The sequence below is a fragment of the Rhagoletis zephyria genome, unplaced genomic scaffold (genome assembly GCF_001687245.7).
Source record: "Rhagoletis zephyria isolate East Lansing unplaced genomic scaffold, Rhagoletis_zephyria_1.1 Rzeph_scaffold_01106, whole genome shotgun sequence".
In the NCBI taxonomy this organism is placed as follows: Eukaryota; Metazoa; Arthropoda; class Insecta; order Diptera; family Tephritidae; genus Rhagoletis; species Rhagoletis zephyria.
The window spans coordinates 84,796-100,481 of record NW_016158190.1 but is presented as its reverse complement, the minus strand read 5'-3'; the positions used below and the strand labels follow the sequence as shown (position 1 = coordinate 100,481).

Below are 15,686 nucleotides of genomic sequence, written 5' to 3'. Positions count from 1 at the left end.
TCGATTTGTTCATATAAAGTTTTTTTTTCAGAATTTTACAAACTTTGAAAATCTGGCCTATGGAGGAATTGCCGTGTCTGACGACGCTCTAATAAGATCCGCAGGATGTTCGAAATGATCTTATATGCTGCACTAAGAAGGCTTATCCCGCTGTAATTAGCGCAAACATGCCGTCTTGTGGATTCTGCAACATACATTGAGATTTCAGATTAATAAGACTAAACGATGCTTAACAGCTGGTTTATATATACATACATCCGCTTGACCACCGCCTTTTGGTCGAGAGAAGGGGTCTGAGCTTTCTCCCTATTCATCTGACTGCGTGCTTCGTCGTCTAACGCACCATCTGTGCCTCTATTCAAAAGCGTGGACATGTCTCCTCTTCATACCTTAAATGTATTCTGAACGTCTGTTAAAAGACTTCCATATTCATGATTGCAGGAACTAGTCCCTATTTGGATGCTCTATAATTACCTTGATTTTCCTTTATGAAGTGTACGTCGCGTAAAAAAGATACTCCCTTGCCCATCTAAATAACAGTGCTATGATTAGACCAGAAACAGACGCAAAAAAAATTGAACACACAAGGGTTAATCAGAGTGCGTGACTGACCTTCCAGCACCCTTCTAACCGCACTTAAAGCATCAAACTAAATTCCTCGATAGCTTCTGCTTTTGCATACAATTAAAAAATTTAAATGATTAAATAAATACTTAATCACGCGAAACAATAAAGCAAACACACGCAATGGAGGCATCACATCGAAACCTTTGCGCATATGTGTTGCTGGCTGGCATGTTGGTTTGATGCCGCGCATGCGCATACGCAAACACAAATTCTTATTCTGCTTGTTCGCCAGCATATAATTATCTAAATACAGTACACATTTGTTAGCACATCTGCGCCGTGTCACCTTTACTTATTTAAATGAACTCTTAAGGTTCTTCGCCTTATAGCGACATTTAAATATTAAATATGTTCTGCATAATATCTACGGTCTTAATCGATTTATATGTATGTGGTATCTTATGGTCTTCTGGTTTACTTAATTCTTAAACGCAAAGCTTTTATTACTTGACAACGTCCGCATAGCAATGCTTTGTTGGCATAATCGCTATTTAGATTTCTTTGTTATTTTTTTGTTTTCCAAAAATTAACATTTGTACAGTTAGCCTCTGCTTAATTTTTTTTTTTGTTTTAAGCATTTTGATTTTGCTTGAATTTTAATTAGTTCCACGCTGGACGATTTGCTGGCACTGTCGCTTGTATGCCGTTGTTATTGTTGATAATGCCGTTTAATTGACTATTATTCTCTAAGTGTTGTTGCTTTTATTTTTTTCAATACTTTGAGTTTTTTCCGTGTTGGCAAAATTTTTAATTTATTTTCTATTGCCGCAACTTTGAAGTATTAAAAAATGGTGTTGTTGTCTTTCAACTGAATCATCACGTGGTTATAAATATAATATAAATAGGATGAATATCTAATATTTTTTTTTTACAAAGGCGTCAAGCCTTTCCAAAAAAATCGAGCGAATGAAATTGGTATGCATACATATATAACGACTGCAATTGGAGTTCACATAAATGAATACTGAAGATAAGTCGCACGCTTGGGCCGTGTTGGAAATTTTCAGGCCAGTTGAGGGAAGGCGTGTGGGCGCTGGATTATAGTCTGCCGAATCAGACTGCAGTAAAATCCGCTGTTAACATAAGTACATGCTCTGTATTTTCTTTGAATGAAACTTGCGTCTAAACCATATAGTAATTCAGAATAAGAAGCTCTGATCTTTCGTTCTACCTGGTGTATGAGCACTGAGTAATTTTTGTGAACTTCGACTCCATAGAAAGCGGACCTTTATTTACACATATTAATCCTTTCAAAGGGTAAAAAATAACATGAAATTAAAAAAAAAAAATCATAACTGAAGTTGCCAAAATACATAGCTAGCAAATAGGATAGAAGAGTAAACATAACAAGCGGAATCACTCGACTTCAGTCACTTATGTATAAGGAGTGCGTCACTAGAAATTAATGCATGCATTTTCGAGTTATACTTCCTAAATATGAGCAGCGAACAAAAAACACGTGAAGAAATTTAAAAAAATTTTGTAAATAATCCAAAATGAACTCACATTGCGAAAGCATTAAAAATTTCCAGAAAGACTGTATCACGGATAATAAAACAGTTTAAGGTAGATTCTAATGTTACTCTTAAGAAAGGAACGGGACGGAAAAAAGGATGTGGTGGCCCCAAAAAAAAAAAAACCAAATCTTTCGGAAAGAAATATTGCTCAACTGGTGGGGTGCTCAGAGCCATTTGTGCGTAGAGCTAAGGCAGAAGCTAGTCTGATGACGGACGAAGTGCTAAAAGTGCCGGAGCGCAATGCAACGAAGAACGGTGTGGCTAAAATACGTGCCAAAAAGCTGTACAAAGACTTCGTGAAGACGATGAAACGTACGTACTTTCTGACTTTTCTCAACTTCCTGGTCCAGAGTTTTATGTTGCCGATGCTAGGGAAATGTCCCGGAAAATTTTAGGACACACAAAAAAAGAACGAAGTTTCCCAAAAAATTTATCGTTTGGCAGGCTATCTGCAGTTCTGGCATGAGAAGTAAAAATTTCGTTACTACAGGAACAATTATCACAGAAACTTAATGTAAACCATTTTTGCATCACCATGGTGTGTCTACCTTCTATTGGCCTGATCTCGCCTCATGTTACTACGGAGCTCTTGAGTGGTAGGAAAAAAATGATGTCGTTTTTGTGCCTAGAAAAGCAAACCCTCTCAATTTCCCAATGATGCTCCAATTTCTAGTGACGCACTGCTTATGTATACGGTAGACTGATTCAAATTTAGACCACTTGGATCCTATGAGAAGCCATTGCAGACATTTAAATGATGTTATATTCCATACACAATCGCTTTCGTGAGCCTTTCAAATAAAAAGAGATTTTCATTGATACCTTACACATAGCTGGTTTCATTCGATTCCTCTTCAGTTTATAACCGCTCCTATTGAATACTTCCACATGACCTTAATTCGCGCGGAAAAAAATGCATATTTTAGTAATGAATTGTGTGAGTTGCCCTCTTAAATAAGTAAGTACATTAGCAACTTGAGGATCTTATATTAAAAATGTTCTGTGTACATTTTCACAAAGGTATTTGGCAAAGAATTATTTGCAAGAAAAATAATAAACTCTTAACAATAAGCGGCTGCATCATAATTTATAAGCTTAAGCCGCCTCTTATACATATAAATGAGGTAGCAGTTCATCAGTCTAACGCTATTTCATACAAATGAACTCTTCTTCGTCTTAAATAATTATTACCATGAAATGCTCTAAATTACCTATGTATTTGTGTAAGGTCAATTCAATGAATACATTTTCACAGCTACATCCAAAAGCTTAAACCAAAAGCAATCACGTGGTATACAACCAACCAACTAATTCGCAAAGGGGGAAGTACTTAACCAAAAATTGAAATTGCAAGCTCTCAGCGCCTCACAATTACATAAGCGAACTAGTTCAGAGTGCACTTAAAATATTAAGATGCAAAGTCCGCTAATGAAAACAATTTTTTAAAACTGAACAATATGCAAAAAAATTTAACTGCTTTCATTACAAAAGCAAAATCAAAGGTTGTTGTGATGTTTTTAAGAAACTCAATTGAAACGCGATAAAATAGTAAAATAGCTCCAAAAAATGTGTCATGCATAGACAATTTGCAATTAATGAAAAAAAAACACAATGAATTCTGCTTACGCCACTGGCTTATCCACTAAATTGCATGGCTCATCACGAACAGCCAGCGCAAGAAATCGCCAGCCACAGTGGACAGCAAATGCCGAAGACAAACGACCAAAGTCAAAGCAGACAAAAATAATGAGTGCTGCAAGTAAAGGTGCGCGCTAAATAAAAGCAAAAACAAAAACTATACACAAAAGCAGAAGAAGTTGTAGATTACAAGCTTACGGCTACTTGGGGCCATTCAAGCGGCTGATGAGCGACCGACAAGCAGATGAGCGGCGATTGACATTATCAGCTGAGATAAGCACGAACGTTGACTGGAGCATGCCAACAGCAACCGCGACAACAACAACAACAACAACCGCTACGAAAAACGAATCATGTGACCTGATGGCGCTGAACAATAGGCAAAAGCAGGTGAGCAACAAACAAACCACAACAACAGCAACAACAACCAGTTGACCAGGCCGAAGTGGTTTAAAAAAATTAAGCAAATTACAACAAAAAAAACACCAAAATTTGTATAAAAAGTGAAACAAAAGTAATAAATAAGCGAACGCAATGTGAACGAAATTCAAAATTGAAATACACCGATGTGAATGAACGTATCAACTGGCAGAAAAAAATATTTATTAAAACGAAATGAAATACATATGTATAGCAACAAGAGACAAAGCGTTAAATTCCTATAAAAAGCATCTTTAGTTTGCGAACAAAGTTTAATCAGTTAAAAAAGCTCAACAAGGTGACAACGTGCGACTGTTTTAGCTGTATTTGATTGCAGTAAACAGAAATCAGAAATAGGAAAATACGAAAAAAAAGTAAAAAAGAAACAAAAACGATTATCAAATATAGAAGTTGTTCGAGTGCAAACATAGCTGAAGCTGAAGCTGGCTGGCTACAACGAACAGTCGGACCATCGATTTGGCGATTGAAGGCGCGCGGCGATGCGTTGCAATGCGTGTTGAGTGTCAATAAAGGAGTAACCAGCTGATCGGGAGTATCTAAGTGTGTGTGTGTGTGCGTGTGTGTGTGTGCGCGCGAGCACGGTTTTTGGCGAATGAACTCACGGTGTTTTGCATTGTGAAAACAAAAGACTTAAGCGACAAACTTGCTGAGAGTTTTTCTTCAAAGCAAATAAACTTTAAGTGCACTTTGCAAAAATCACAAAAAAAAACAAAAAAACTAAGAAGAGTGTGAAGAAACTGTTGAATTGCGCGATAATTGCAAAAATGATAAATTGAATTGCTACTTTTATGACGAGTAAATCACCGTTAGCTCCATATTATAACACACATACAACTTAGCAAACATTCGACATCTGTAGAACAACAGAAAAATAGCAACATAAAATGTGGTATCATGTGAGTGACAAATTACAAAAAAAAAGTTTGGTAACAAACTCCATACATACATAAAAAAAACGACCAAAAATGTGCTTTCCTGTGCATGAATTTTTATAAAAAATAGCCTTTGGCTTAATGGAGCGTAATAAGATGTTTTTAAAGCATTTGGATATTTAAAATTTTTATTCTATTTTTTTTTGTTTTGTATTTAAAAATATTTTAATTGAAATTTAAAAATGCCTTTTAAAAGATAGTACAACAAGCTCTTAAGTTCAGCGAGAAACTCTGAAAAGGAATTTATTTCAAAATGTGCTTAATTCAATTCATTAAAACTGGTTTTAAATTCTTCTATAGTGCCAAGCCGCCGTTATTCAATAAGCTTTATTTGTCTGGCGGTACAATATCGTCACTTTATAGCTGATTGAACAAAGTTAATTTGAACTCTTTGAAATATTTTTAAGTGTTCCGTTAACCTATTGTAATAAAATAAATCAATAAAAGAAGCGGCCACAATTAATTTTAATCTATTGTATTAAGAAAATGAATAAATAACAAGAAATAAAAGAGTGTGCTTAGTTCAGTGGCAGTGTGCTGGCTTGGCACATAAAGTGACCCTTGAATATAAAAGTAGTAATGGTATCCTCTTATGCAGTTTGCGGCGAAAACGCTGTGCTTTTCTTCATTTGAAAACTTTAATTAGCTTCAAAACCTAAAAAGAAGAAATATTCGACTTTGTTCATCCATGCTCAAGCGATGCGGTTAGCAGCGATATACATATACACAGAACTTTGTCTAGTTGCATCATTTCTCCTCCTTAGGTAGCTTCTATATAAAAATTTGCAGTTTTTTATTTGATTTCGGAATACAGTCTAATGGCCTTATTCATAAAAAATGAAACAGGTTTAAAGAGCTTTATAAAGTGACATTTTCATACAAATTTTTAAATTATGAAGCAGTTAAAGTCTTTTTTTTATTTTTATGAATTTGGGGGAAGATATTCGAAATTCATGCAAATTCTTTTTCATTCAGAATACGCCTATGAAAACTTCCAAACGCTCACTCGCCCATTAACTACGGTTATTAACCGACTGAAACACTTACTATCTATTCTAAATTAAATTGGGGAGATCCAAGTATCCCGAACATGTTTTTTTAATCGCTTTGACAACAGGCCCAGACATCGACCCAGGAAGTGATTAATTATATCCTCTTCATTCTCATCTCCACATTTTTACTGAGAGAATTCATGAATATTTGTTCATACAGAATCAGCGTTATAAAGCATAGGAACGTGTGAAAATGCCGGTGGTAGCTTTGGTCATCTCATTAACTGGAAAAATATCTTATTATTTAATTGAATATGCCCAGACATGTTCAGCAAATTGTACAAAAAAGAAAAAAATTTGAATATGATAAAACGACGTGAATGTTGTGTTTTAAGTAGCCTCAATTCGAAATATTTACATATATATTCCTTTCAGTACAACACTGAACAAATTTTAACAGTTCTTTTACGAGGCTCGTAAATTTACAAGCTTTACGAGGTGTACGAGACTTTTACGAATTTAAGGGAAGACCCCTATTAAATTTCATCCGATTTCGATGTAGTTTGTACTCTATATTTTATTATAAACCCCTAAATATAAATTATGGGGAAAAGTGGATCACCATAAAGTCCAGAAACTCACAAAAAATGTGGGCACAGTCATTAAATGTGACGGAATTTTGGTTAATTTTTGTTGCCTGCTTCACACACTCAGAATACAAAGGCTATATTTTAAGATAACAAAGGTGTAAATATTCCCTTTCCTCGCAAAATTTCGTGAGATTTTTTCATTGTTTGAAAAATTCTTTTCGCGAAATTATGCAAAAAGAGGCTAAAAATGAAAAATTAAGAAAATTGCAAATTATATGCATTTGCAAAGTCGGCAAAGAGATCCATTATATATTGCAAAACCAAAAAAAAAATACCTAAAACATACGTCTAATTTCAAGACCTGACGAACCGGTACTCAGACTTTTTTTTACTAATACTCTTTAGCATCTATATTTCACAGTGAATTTTTTGATAGATTAAATAGGAAAATACCAAATAAATGATAAATACATCCACCCGTATTCTACGATACTTAACATAAACTTGATTACAGTTGGAAAAGAAACACTTACTTTAATTGGTTAAGCGCCAAAGGAAACGACTTTTGATTTTTAATTTTCCCAGCTCTAAGCCCAACCGGGTTTTATCAACTGCCACCATGACGTTTTTATACCTGCCTCCATATAGTCGAAACACTATGCGCTGGTTCTTTACTCCACACCAACCACTATTAGGACTAAGTCCCGCTCTTCTCTAATCGATAGCCTTCTAATAAAGTTCCAAGTCTGGATAGGTAGGAGTTTAACCCTCTATACTATCTTCATTTACCGAGAGTATTTGAGCCTCATTGTGCGCGTGGTGCTTTGGCGATATAAAAATAATGTAAATTTTTTTTTCCTAACGGCGCTTTGCATTTGCTTTCATATAAAGTGTAAATAATAATAAAAAGTTTGAAACTTTCGGGTGTATTTGTTCATGGTGAAATTATAAACAGCTGTCTCGCTTTATTTTCCAGACATTTGGCTATCTTATTTAATTTTTTAAAGGAAAATTTTCTATTTCTATCTATCTATTTCTCGCTTTGATTACTACACCTGGTATAATTTCACCATGAGGTTTGTTGAATTTTTATAATTTTTGCACAAAGTTTTTTATGCGGATTTATATTACCATACATACATTCATTACCATACAATATTAACACCTCAATATTTTTTGTTGGGTGAAATATATATTTTTTTAACATTCTTTATCGAAAAAAGAAGACACCAATTTTTATATTTCGTCATGATATTCGAAAATCTCGAAAAAAAAAATTCCCGAAATTTTGAACTCATTATTATCTTTTTCAATTGTTTGCAGTTAATAAACTATTTGTCGGAGAAAATCAGTTAAGGTATAGAAATATGCGTAATTAGCTCGGATTGCCACGAGAGTGGGAGATATATTGAAATAAAAAAAAAAAATTTCATAAATTATATGTACACAGGTATAAAAAAAACTCGTAACTTCTACAATTTTGGTGTTTACATTCTTAAATTTTTACTGCGTATTCCATAAATAAACTATTTAAGCTGAAAAAAATAAAAATCGAACATGAAAATTTTATTTATTTATTTTAATTAATCTCACACTCTCATGGAAAGCCGAGGTAATTACGCACATTTTGATACCTTAACTGATTTCTTCCGACAAATAGTTTATTACCTACAAACCATTGAAAAGAGTTCAAAATTTCGATAATTTTTTTTTGAGATTTTCGAAGATCATGACGAAATAAAAAATTGGTGTCTTCTTTTTTCGATAAAGAATGTAAAAAATATATATTTCACCCCCCAAAAAAATATTGTGGTGTAAATATGGTATGGAATGGCCCCTTTACTGTTGGTTACACAATGTGCTAGACTAATATAGATTATTAAACATTAAATAAACGAAAGAAAAATAGCCGAATCGGACAAAAAAATATCACTTAACTTAAGCACACACAAGGGTATCATGGGAATTGTATGGCGGAAGTTTTTCATTATTTCCCTGAAGTACTTTTGTAGGTGTAGTAAATCGCTATACACCTCTGAACTAACTCATCCACATTGCTTGACCAATTTAATTTGAAGCCTAGTAGGTTGCCAAGGTATTTCGATTGCCAGGACTGTTATTTTGTTCTATTTAGGAGAGGCCCTCTTAAAGTTGCCATCAAGTGCTCCCTCCATTAGCCCACTTATCGTTCACAAGTATTTGCCTGAGATAAATATTATTATCTTCCGCCACACCACAAAAATTTGTTACCGAACTTTTAAGACCCCCTGTAATTATAAAAAAAAAATTTATTACATTTATTTGATAATTTCTCACTAACCTACATTCTCTTTTCAGCAACTACCAATGCGCTTCTGTGCCGCGCTCACCTTCCTACTCGCCGCGAATGCTGCACAGTTGCCACACTACTCGCAAAATGCACCCTTACGTTACTACCACTACCCGACGCCGCGGCATCAGCTCACCTTTCCCCAACATTCGCAACATCAACAGCGGCATCAACAGCCATATCAACCAAACTACATCAGCTATGCGCAAACGCACCAAAGTTATGTGCAGCAGCAGACGCGGCCACAGTACCACCAACAACAACAACAACAAACATATCGCACACAATCCTCACAACCAGCAACTTCATATTATCACAACTCACAGCATCTGCCAGCCTCAGTAACGCAGAAATTTGCTGCGCCAGCATTGGAGAATGTCGCATTCACATCGGCCTTGACCAATCAAGGTTACACATACGGCGGCAGCAGCAGGGGCAGTAATGCGGCATCATCAGTTTCCTCTGCACGCGCGCTACCCGCGTCCGCTGCAATGGCGCTGCCTTCGTCCCTAGTGGAAGCTGTAGCTGCTGGCAATGATATAGCACCCGAAGGCGCAATTGACACATCGGATGCTTCCGTCAATTTGAAATTGCCGCTGCCGGTCAATATAGCGCCGATCAAGGTCGAACCGCTGCCGCTGCAAGAGGGCGCTTCCTTCAATGAGTTAGCGAATGGCGTGACCTCTTACGGTACGGTGTATCCACAGCGCAAGCGGAAATGAAAACGAACGACAGTGAACGAGCAAGGGGAATGGGTAATGTTGGATGTGCTGTGCTGGTGGAGGGAACGCGTGTGCGGCGAAGAGAGGCTCTTTCATTTTGTTTACATAAGATGTGGTTAATGTGGCAACGCCCCAACAGCCAACAGTCATCACCAATCACCACTCACCACTCACCACTCACCAGCCACCAGCCACCAATCTTAGTTTAAGGTCTTCTCCTTAGAGCGCTAATTTGCTATTTCGATAATTATTTATAAGTAACTGATGATTATATGTTTCTAACGCGATCTGTCGATAAGTTCCATCGAAAAGGTGATGCGGCAGCAGAAGCCGAAATGAAATTCTTCTATACATGCGCGCATTGCATTGAGCAAGTCAGTAAACTCGTATGATATGTTAATTAAATTTAATTTTTATTTTTAGGCCATTAAATTTTTATTTTTTTTTATGAACTCTTTTGTTTAAAAAAAAAAATCATTTGTTTTTCTGTCTGTTTTGTATCACTCTCATTTTGTGCGAATGTATTTAGCTTTACATGTGGTTAAAATTAAAAACAAAATACATACTTGCCATATTATTTACATACCGACAAATACAAAATAAAAATGAAAAAAAAAAATAAAAATACACAGCAAAAGACGAGCGTGTGACTTTTTCTCGAAAATTTGCAAATTAGTAACATTAACGAATTAATCCGTTCACTTTGTTACGGTGGGTTATTGGTGAGTTTCAAAGTCAGCAGTTTGGTATTCTCTAATGGCGTTTGGAGGTCGAATAATTAAAAGGTGCACACAAACAAACATACATACATACAGATTAGTGGAATTTTTTTTGAAAAGAAGATTCATTCATTTTCACGCCATATTTATTGTTGAACTCTGCTTAGTAGATGAACTTTTAAATCACTGCCGCTGCCAGCACTGGCTTGAAGGCTTCTCATTTGACTTTTTCGCTCGCATAATTGACTGGCATATTTGTTAACTTTCTATTGTTAACTTTATTAATCTTACTTATAACGTCACAACGTTATAGTATTTATATGAAGAATAAGCAATTAGCATATAAAATTGAAGTAAGCTTTTATAGGTTTCGATGCGTTTGTCACAAAAGCTTATCGATCACAATTTAACTGATTATTTTATTAGTCTGTAATTAATCTTAACAACTCTTGGATGTTCCTTCACTTACTAAGGCAAGATTACTCTATCAATGCCGCAGTTTGTTTTTTGTTTACTATTTGTACCTTTCACTTTAAAATATTTGTCTTTTTTGCACGTTTTTCTAGTTTTGACCACTCAAATTCTTTTTGGGAGTGACGTTCGAAATCCGGTGGTGCTGCTGCTTTTGGAACTATGAGATAAGCATTTAATTTATGTACATATGTGATCAACATAAACTGAAATTTAATTTCCACAACTTGTTCAAACATTATGTATGCATGTATTAGTGGCTTTTTGAGACATGCGAACAATTAAAATTGATTAAAAATTGCATACCATATCTAAAAAAAACGGTGCCTTGGAGTATTTTTTAACCGGTTGCGGTTCTACCAAAATCACAGATCGAAACCAGTATTGAAATATGTATTATCAAAAGCTGATAAAATTCGTTTGCAGTTCTACATATTAGATACATACACACATACATATGTATTTTACATGAATGTTTGAAACAAAACAATGTTTCTTCTTCAAAACGCTTAGTTTGAAAGTGTTTGTCTACAGAGTTCAGTGTCCCGCTAGCGGTATACCTACGGTGACCATAAATGTGAATTGAAAATGCAGGACATCTTTTCACAAAATATACCATATACTATATGTACATATGTATGTATGCATGCATACAAGTCTAGAAATTTGATTAACAGTTCAAAAAAATAAATATTTTGTTTGTTATTTTTATACCACGTATGTAAATACATATCAATCAGGGATCGTATGGAAAAGTAGCTTATGTCGAAAGGCTGGCTTTAGTATAAATCGGCATTCGCAGCATACGATTGCGAATGACAGACGTTTGAATAACAGTACCGTCATGAAAAAAACAAAACGGATGGTCACCGTAGCTATACCATACCAGGCGCCTCGAATGCCCTCTTTTAGGGCAAAGCAGGGAGCCAGTCAGTTTTTTGTACCGCCCTTCAATAGGTGAGTAAGACCCTTTGAAGGCTATCATTTCACTAAGTCACGAATTAAAAAAAAAAGATTCTATTTTAAAGTACTTTAATATATGTGACCTGGTCTACGAAAAGGGAGCTTACGTGCGAAAACTAGTTTTCTGTGAAAAAGCTGTTAAAAGTGAAAAGCATCTCATCTTCCATCCGAATCAACCAAAAAGTGAAAATTGATTTTTTGACACCTAAGCCCCCTTTCCGTAGACCAGGTCACATATGAGTAGTCCACTTGCAAAGTGCGCTATGTAAAATTTTTTCGATTTTTAGTTTTTGGTGGATTACGTACCTGTATTTAAAGTAGTTTCATGTCCACCAACCACACAGTGCAAAATACCTTTATATTCTGAAAAAATAGCATCAAATGTTAACTCTTCTTTCAAAAGTCGCTATCATACTTATTTATAAACTTTCAAAAGTATCCATCTTATGATGAACTTAGACAACTGCTTTAGGTCGTATAGACTGTTAATGTTATCTTATGCCATGTTATGTTATGTTATAATTTTACAAGTCTCCTATTTATCCAAATTTTTAGGTAATAATAAAAAATATTCAATTTAAGTGTTACTTGTTGTCGTAGTCGTTTTTTCAAATTTATGGCTTTCTATTATAAAATCGCATAACGCTGTTTGCAAGTGGACTACTCATATGTGTGTAAATATTAAAAAAAATCGTATATTCTTTCATGTTATCGACAGTTACATTTTAGATCATTAGCAAGCAAACCTGAGAGCTCCCATTTGAATCGTAGCGGGCGTAGCTTTTTTAAATGCGACTAGTCGCTTTTTAAATATACCCATTTGGGTATAAAGGGAAACAATTAGTCCCTTCATAGGCAATACTCGAACAAAAGCGATCAGTTAATTCCATACAACAAACATGAGCAGCTTTTCGACCACAAGTTTCCACAAGAGTAACGATAGTACTCTCTTGTGACATACCTGATCGCATGATTTCCTCATTGCGCTGGGATCGATCGCTCCGATAGTGACGGGGATGAAGCGATGCGTGCTGAATCTTTTACAATTTTTAATCCTTATTTATATATGTTCATCTGCTTCTGTGGTATAGGAGATAATTTGTTTTGGTCTGAATTTTTTTCATGCTGAATTTTTAAAATGATAGATGAATCTCTGCTTTCGCCCTCTTTTGGCAAAATTCTGTGCGTTTCATGCTGGAAAGTGCGCGTTCAGTAATATCTCCAGTGATTCCTTGCTGTTTTGTGTCCAAGTTCCATTTTCCTTTTAACTAATAAGACCTTAAACAGTATCATCTTTTGGTTTCTTGCTACACAGGCTTTGCTAAGAAATTTCGGTAGCCCTTCTTCTCTAACCTGGCTATTTCCACCAGGGTAGCCTATCTTAGTGCTTAATTTTTCTATTGGGCCTAAGGGGCTGAGGCATCGGATCGAAAAATGACACTCAGAGCACCGCGGGACAAAAACAAAAAAATTTCAAAACACACGAATCAGTTAATATACTCACGAAACAATGGGCCAAATATAGTTAAACTGCGTTTTTGGTTTTTCACTCAGACGTCAGAATTTTTGTTAAAAGGACTTTAAAAATTTAATACATAATATTGCAAATTTTCAAAGATATTCAAGGACAAAATTTTAAAAAGGGCATTTCCATACCCATTCGTCCTTATGCACCAAAAAGTTTAATAAATTTCAATTCAAAGGAATTTTCGTTTTTATTTGATACCCAGATTGCTATTCTACATTGCACAAAGTTTTTAAATAACTTTTTGAATTAATCATATTTTCGATATTTCGAAGTCCTTTTAAGAAAAATCCTGACGCCAAAAAGAAAAACTAAGTAGCCAGTTTTACTATATTTTGCCCATAGTTTCGCGAATATATTAACTTATGTCACGTTGATCAATATTCAAACTTGCTGATATGTATTACCAATTATTCCGGAGAATTCTGAAATTCATCAGATTGGTATATGTTTCGTCATCCATGGTAGGTACTTATATTCCCGAGAATTTTTTATTTGTATTTCTTCGCGTCGTCAAGCATACGATCCGAGATTTTTAGTACGCTCCTTTCACCAGATCAAACAACTAATACGATGTTTGCATGGAGCGATTTTACAGACAACTTTTAGTTGAAAGCAACAGTGGTCTGGTGTGAATTGCCTTTCAACTAATCGCTTTCAATGAATTTGGGGGTAGCCAACTTTTGATTCAAGTAAACGCCTCTAAAATTGCCTGTAAAATCTTCTCATGTGAACACCATTTATGGGTAATAATTTTTGTATCGTTTAGTCATATTCATAAAATTAATTTGAAGGTTAATGTGATCAATCGGCTTTGTATAAACTAGATGCGTCTATCAGGCGTTTACGTTCACTAAATTAGTGATGGTCGTAAATGCCGGTGACCTTTGGGGGAAGCTGTATCCAATTAAATACTTAAAGCGAAAAGAATAGTTTTCGGCATTCGTTAATGTATTAACCGTCATTCTGGGTACTCGTATTATATTACATATATATGGACAAAAAAACTTAGCACATACTACTATACTCTAACACAAAATAACCGGAAATCAATGAAACTGCTAAAATTATTCTTGTTTCAAAAGATTTGATTATTCGAGCATCCATAAAAATTCTATTAGTATTCATGCTGATATATTTGCATACGATTTTCATTAAATTAGGCTTAGAATTTGATGACAAACCACCATAAATAGCAGTAAATAGTTTTTGGTAATTTTTGGTCTTTTTTTGTTGTTGCTGTTCTTGTAGAGTTTTACCTTAAGCGGTGATTTAAAAATTAAAAAAAAAATACATTTGACGAATATTAAAGCAGAAGGTTATTGGTTTTTGAAAGCAAAGTTCTTTGTGCTAGTAACGAATGAACTATTATGCCAGTATTGTTGAGCGCTTTGATAGAACTTGACTTAGAAAATCTACAATAACTAACCGCTACACGATTACATAAAAATCGGTTGATGTTTAGCCAACCAGACAGAGCAAAACGGTTTTTATGCAAATATATCGCTTGCTCGAGCATTGGGAATAATCAATCATATGGGCGTTTCCATGCAGCCGTGCGCGACATTCGTACGCTTATGGAGTAACATAAATCTCTCAAAAATTTAAGTAACTGAAAAACAAGATTGCAAGATTGAAAAATATATGCAACCTTCAAACTTTGGCGTGGAAAATATCCGTTCAAAACAAGATGATAACGTACGCGACAAAAAAATAAGTGTTTTTAAGGCACATATACATGTATGCGAAAATCTGCGAATAATGAAAGTTTTTTTTTCTTTAAAAATTCCTAAACTAGGCTAAATAATGTGCCTTCACAATCCTTCCAATTATCTCTGGTTAGAGTTTATTAAAAAAAAAACAAGTAAGAGCAGCGCTGTCTTCGGCTATGCCGAAGGCTTCATACCTTTCATGAACATCTGCAAATTTTACTTTGAAAGATTACTGCTTTTGAATACATCTGCATACATTGATAGAGGAGTTACATACTTATATAAAAAATCGCATCTAAACAATCAGAGGTATGGAAGATCTACTTTATATGGCACCAATCTAAGTGATTTTCACTGTAACACTGTTTCACGGTAACACAATTTATTGGGTTTAGTTTCCTACATAAAGGAGATATATGGCAAAAACTGGTATCTTAACAATCAGTGCTATAGGAGATAAAGCTTATACAGCATAGATTTTGACGATTTTCTCAGTAGACTTTGTATT

General features: G+C 34.9%; 1 protein-coding gene across 2 annotated transcripts; it reads left to right on the top strand.

The window, feature by feature from the left end:
- The first annotated feature begins 4,017 nt into the window (after window positions 1–4,017).
- On the top strand, window positions 4,018–10,498 carry LOC108362821 (transcription factor btd). Of its 2 annotated transcripts, none has more exons than XM_017615965.1 (2): window positions 4,018–4,172; window positions 9,075–10,498. In XM_017615965.1, exons 1-2 carry the CDS (start codon window positions 4,080–4,082, stop codon window positions 9,786–9,788), a joined length of 807 nt encoding a protein of 268 aa, XP_017471454.1. In that variant the 5' UTR covers window positions 4,018–4,079; the 3' UTR covers window positions 9,789–10,498. The 2 variants fall into 2 exon arrangements, with proteins under 2 accessions (XP_017471454.1, XP_017471455.1); XM_017615966.1 differs by lacking the exon at window positions 4,018–4,172 and adding an exon at window positions 4,331–5,119 and having other exon boundaries at window positions 9,075–10,495.
- Window positions 10,499–15,686: the final 5,188 nt, after the last annotated feature.